Here is a 6036-nt window from a genome sequence, read left to right on the forward strand (position 1 = left end):
ACCGCGGTCGCCATCGCGCTCGGAGTTGCCGGACGACGATCCGCCGCCGTGCCCGATGGAGAGAGCCGCGGCCCCCTCGGTGCGTTCCCGCTCTCCCAGCGAGATCTCCTCCAGCAGGAGACGGGAGCGCGCCTGGTTGAACGTGGGGAACGGCACCTGCATGGGAAGCAAGGTAGCCATGACGTGGAAGCGGCGGCTGAGGCCCCGCACAAGCTGCAGCGTGAGGGAGCGGTCGGTGACGGGCTCGCCCACGTCGGCCATGGCGTCGGAGAGCTGCTTCAGGCGACGGCAGTACTGGGCGATGCTCAGGTCGCCCTGTACCGTAGCCCGGGACTCAGCCCCAATGTGGACGGCGCGGCCGGCGGCGTTGTCGCGGAAGAAGACCTCCAGCTCGCGCCAGAGGTGGTGCGCGGTGTTGTTCGGCGACTGGACCACGTCGTAGAGTTCATCGGAGATCGTGGCGTAGATCCAGAGGACGATGGTAATGTCATCATTCCTCCAGACGGCATCTGCATGCAGGGGGTCAACAGCTTCCTCGACGTGATCCTTGACTTGGTACTTGGTCAGTACAAAGGCGAAGAGCTGGCGCCATTTCGAGTAATTGTTGGCGTCCAGGCTGAGCTTGAAGGGGATGAAGGACGAGATATTAATGTGATGCATGGATGGAGGAGGAGCGACGGGGACCTGGGCGGCCGGCGCTGCCAGGGCGAGCGCACGGCCGGGAGCAGCTGGGGCGCGCAGGGGCGCTGGAGCGCGCGCGCGGAGGATCGGGGCGCGGATGGGCGCCGGAGCAGCAGGAGCCGGTGCGGGGGCAGGCGCAGGCTCGGGGGCGACGCAGGGCAGGTCGAAGACGGCGTCGGCGTCCCCAAAGGAGCGGGTGCGCCGGAGAGGGCGGCGGACGCTCATGGCGAAGGCGGAAGCGAGAGGATCGAGAGCGTCTGATACCAAGTTGGGCAGAAGAATTCTCACTATATTCAGTCTCAGGTACAACAAGCGTTTATATACACGCTGTACAGGTTGTTACAACAGAATCGGATAAGTGCTAATCATGCCGAACGTGGAGATGATGGCGTTCGTGCGCTGGAGAGTCGCGGGTGACTCGGTCCTGGAGGTTTGCCTCCCGTGCGTGGTGGCCTGTCAGGTGGACCGTCAGCAGGTTTCCAATACAGCCCACCACATTTGATATTTTTTATACGTGGGGCTTCCTTTGCAGTTGATGGGCACGAGACAAGAACCGGCGCCGGGAAGCAAAATCACAAAGGAAAAATGGACCGCCGCTTCCACGCACGCAAATGAATTATGCTCCGGGCGACGAGTGTTTGTTTTTAACACACTAGATGCAAGCGCTCGTATATGCATACACCTCGACAAGGGTTAGGACGCTGGTCCATAATGAATACTTATCCACTCTGGCCAGCTATATATATGTCTATGTCATTTCAAGGCCGCTTCTATTGCACTAACAACAAGGGTTTCGTAAACTAACCTGTGGTTGGATGGTTAGAGGGACAGTGGTATCCTAACTCCACTAGGGTTTAAGTCTTTGAAGGTGCTTATAGGGATAGGATGTGTGTGTATGCGTTCATAGGGGTGAATGTATGCGCATATGTATGAGCGCTTGCGTCTGTACTGATGTTAAAAAAAAACAAGGTTTCTCTCCGGAAAAAAAAAGGTCTCATGGTGGTGGAGACTAGTGAGAAGGAGCCACCGTTCTTCCGCCGGATGTCGTCCACTGCGCACCTGGTGGACGATGACGGAGAGCTCTGCTATGCTTGTTTGAAAACGACTGAAATTCATTCAGGCATCCTCTGAAACGTACATGCCAAGTTAGATAGTCACTCGCTGATACCCCAGGGTCCGATTTGACCGGCCCCATCCTGGTCACGCTCTTGTAAAACACCACAATTGCCGCATTGTAACAGTACAACTATTTTCCATTCTTCTTTTTTAAGGGAATATTTCCCATTCTTATTGTCCTTGTCATCTGACGCTGTTGCCGCATGGTACCCTCTGTAAGTACTTGCTTGCGTAACAGAAATGACGTATCGACCGGGCTAAAATTGCAGAATCTATTCTATGTTTTCTCAATTACATTTCACGAGCATTATGTTAATACTATCATCCGTGTGAGTTTGGTAACAGAAACCCACCACCCCTGATCTATTCCGGAGTGCACTCTTGGCGAGCAGACTGATTGTGTTGGGACCGTCCGTAGAACCAAACATCTAACTGTAGTGAGCAAAAATATGACTAGAGCAAGTTCAACATTTAACAGCTGTGCACCATATATTTGCTTATTATAGCAACTGAAACATCTGACTATGGTGAATTAAAGGCATGTTCGGTGCAAAGGAAGTGAAATAAGTATATCAACTTAGAAATTGGTACACTATGATTCTTCATGGGGAAACAGAGAAGAAATATAATGAAAGCAGTAGGGGAATTACGCACCACTGTGTATAACGGCTCTCAATTTGGGCATACATATGAAGATACACTTAGCATGGCAGATTTATTACAGAAATTGATGTACAAGAACCGGTGTCATTGGGATGTGCTTAGCTTAGCAACAATAATAGTTTATGAGTAATTTGTACTATCGAGACCAAACAACATCTATGTAGTTCACTGATGAAGCAGAGTATAAACAAATAAATTGACCATGGAAAAATATGTCAACAAAAATGAAGATAAAATCATGGGATAACAAATTCATCAGTAGCAGTGCGCACATGCAACAAAATAGTATGAGCAATGTTAAGGTATAGTACAGTCCATAAACAGATGGGGAATAGGCAATCTTTGGGAACATGAATACTCTGGCACACCACAAATCTTAAAACCTTTCCTGATACACAGGCCAACATCTAGCAAATGTCGAATATGATTCATGCAGTGGCAGCCTACGGATTGAAATTTTGGTATGGCAAAGTCAGCACCATAGACCAAAAAAGTGTACACAAAAAAAAGTAGTAACAAGGAATACACTCCGTTATTTACTAACAAGCATCCAGTTACAGCAATGTCCGGTGAATCAGGATTATCAGACTAAACTCCATCTATGATGTATGGCTAGATTAAGGTATGGCAAATGTCATAGCTTGCCATAATTCATCTACTTATATTGATTGCCCTATTCAACACAAACTTCAATATGGTGTTGTTGCTCTCTTTGAGATCCATCACTGTAAGGGACTATGATGACAAATCAGTTAACAATTTGAGATGCAAGACAGTGAAATATATTATCTAGTACGTAATAAACACCACAACTGCACATATTAAAGCATGGTATGTCATTATGTAAGTGTAGCTCTGATCTGGTTGAAAACTTGAAATCCAGTATTGCAAAATCATAGCTGTGTGACAAATAAAGTTCCACCTTCTTTGCATGTAGCAAGTCGCAACCACCAAAAGCAATGACTCTGCGGGTATCATTTTCATCCCCAGAAATTGGACAGCGAGGAGCACTCAATCCAATTCGTCACTTCTCACTTTTGTCACTGTTTCCCTTTGACTTTTTGCGCCATTTTTTTTCTGCCAGCATTTTTTTTCCTTTGAACTGTCGTTAGTTTTCATTTTTGACTATCGTCCCCTCTTTTGCATCCAATTTTTGCGTTCTACTTTTCCTTTCTGGGCAAGGAATCGTCTAGGGAAATAAAAGGTGGGAGGATGCTTTTTCAACTACAATGGATAAAAACTTTTCTGCAGTAATGTAATTATGTGATTTAAGATGAACAAAATTGCTGTCACCTATAAGTTCCAACTACACAAAAAAAAACATTCTCAAAATCGTCAATATGATAACCTAAACAATTCATGCTCTTTCACTACCAAACATTCTTAAATAACGCAGAAAACAGAGTTCAGCATATCACATAACTAAGCCGATAGTGTATATTCCACAACTATATCACAAATGTCACTGTAAATTGGAGTAAAAGATATCATGAAATTTGCATGAGGCGTGAGTTATTACCGGCTAACCATACATTAAATGGTTGCTTGGAATATACGTTGTCATCAAGTTAAAATTATCTATAAGTCAAGAAAATCATTGGTTACAATACAAGTAACTGAGCGCCATTTGCAAAGAAGGCCGATACTATACTAAAAAAGGACACCATGGTTTGTTTTTCATGACAAAAAAAGACATGTACCTGGGTATTGAAGATAACCAAGAATACAATGGTGTTATGTTGTTAAAGGGTCAGTTTGAGATCTTCACATTCTCCAAGGACCAGTAGAAGATTTGATGGAACAAATACTAAGTTGGGGCAGTTGCAGTGTAAAGGGTCTTCTGAGCAACCAGTAATCTGGAGCGCATGAGCTCTGTTTTAAGCTGCTATACAGGTCTGCCATTAATACAGTACATAAGCAAAGAGATCATAGATACATCAAAGTGAGACATCACTCGGTGCCTATGTCAATGTTCAATACCCTCTTAATACAAGTTCAGTTTGTTACAAGTAGACACATTTTGGCATAAAAAGCGAAGTCGTACTTCAGAAGTACAAAATAAGAAAGTAACAACGAAAATTATGCCAAAATGTGCTTAACTCCAACACAATTCATCCGGTTTGGAAGGCAAGAAACATATTAAGTCATGTGCAAATCAGGCACAAAAACACTTCCATACACAAGTACAACTCCAATACTTAAGACAGCACCTGATAAAAAATAAATCTAAAATATTTTAGCCCAACATACCCTAAATTAGTTACACAGTTGCAATGTCCACAACCCCCTCAGGTACAACAGGAGGAAATCTGTGCCAATCCTACAAGTATTGAGCCTAGTTTCTGCCTCCAATCGAACTGCAATTCACCAAACACAACAAAGCAAGCTATCTAGTTAAATACAAATGGCCCCAATTAAATTGCACAGTGCCTAATTAATACCAGGGACAGGCTGCCCGGCAGCCTGCTCATCTGCACTGCACAGGGAGTTCACAAGGTCACGTGGATCCCCCCATACCGGCAGCGCGGCAACGGCATCCACGACGGCTGCCTCGTACTCATTGCAGAACTCAACAATCTCCTCGCACATCTCTGATGCTCTTTTGAGCATTTCCTCCTGCGCCTCCACCTGCACAACCACCCCCAAAAGAACGCATTAGCAGCTAGGCAGCGGGGAGAGGACTAGGTGAGCTGATGGAGCGAAGCAGGTTGTTTAGGATCTTACCTCCGCGAGATAGTCATCGAGGATAATGTGGTCCGAGGAGATTGTGGCGGCCGAGGGGGTGAGGGGAAGAGGGGAAGCGGACGAAGCTCCAGAAGTGGCTGCGGTGGAGGCGGGGGGCGGAGCAAGGATGTCGGAGGAGAGGGACTCCCAGCGGGAGAGCTCCGGCTGGTACTTGGCGCGGAGGTGGAGGAGCGCGCGGCGGCGGCGCTGGAGGCGGGCGGACTCGAGGTCCGGGGCCGGTGTAGAGGGCGCCGCCGTGCCGGTATCTTCGGCGCCATCCGGGTAGAGGACGCGGGGGCGCTTGAAGACGAAGCCTTCATCGTATTCGATCTCCCACTCGCCGCCGACGGAGGTGGCCGCCATCGGCTGGGGCGCTATGGGCGCGGCAGCGCGAGGAGGGGATCCGGTGGTGGTGCGTAGATGCGGGGTGAGGAGCGGGGTCTGGGTTTGGGGCCTGGAATTTCGAAAATTGGGGCTTGCCGAGCGGCAATTCGAAAATGTGGCGGCCGAGAGATCGTGAGCCTCTTTTTTTCATCAGTTTTTTAGGGACCGAGAGAGGTGGTGAGTTGTTTATGAGCAGATCGGCTTGAGCCACCAAATTGTTTTGGTTTCTTTTTCTTTTTTCAAAGAAAGACCCGAATTTATTATAAAAAGTTTACCATAAGTACGAAACACCCTGGCTGCCTGAGGATACATGGAAAAAGAAAAACACCTCGCCTGGCCCGCTCCCGCTCCTAGGGGACCCTCCTGTGTCCGCACCTTCTCCATCCTTGCATTCACTCCCCTTCATCGCCGTCGAGCAAAGCCCGGTCGGTGCAAGCGACAACGGGGCCATGTTCTCCCTTTCCTCGG

General features: G+C 47.9%; 1 protein-coding gene across 1 annotated transcript; it reads right to left on the reverse strand.

Moving 5' to 3' along the window:
* Nucleotides 1-4555: 4555 nt before the first annotated feature.
* Nucleotides 4556-5722, reverse strand: LOC119319205. The gene is made up of 2 exons (XM_037593695.1): nt 5185-5722; nt 4556-5088 (listed from the first exon to the last, which is right to left on the reverse strand). The coding sequence occupies exons 1-2, from the start codon at nt 5545-5547 to the stop codon at nt 4891-4893; spliced, it is 561 nt and encodes a 186-aa protein (XP_037449592.1). The 5' UTR covers nt 5548-5722; the 3' UTR covers nt 4556-4890.
* Between the last annotated feature and the right edge of the window lie 314 nt (nt 5723-6036).

The sequence above is a fragment of the Triticum dicoccoides genome, chromosome 6A, assembly GCF_002162155.2.
Source record: "Triticum dicoccoides isolate Atlit2015 ecotype Zavitan chromosome 6A, WEW_v2.0, whole genome shotgun sequence".
Lineage (NCBI taxonomy): Eukaryota > Viridiplantae > Streptophyta > Magnoliopsida > Poales > Poaceae > Triticum > Triticum dicoccoides.

Coding starts and splice junctions, on each gene's coding strand:
- LOC119319205 (XM_037593695.1), bottom strand. CDS start 5,547: ATGGCGGCCACCTCCGTCGGCGGCGAGTGGGAGATCGAATACGATGAA. Junction 5,089..5,184: donor TCGATGACTATCTCGCGGAG/GTAAGATCCTAA, acceptor GTGGTTGTGCAG/GTGGAGGCGCAGGAGGAAAT.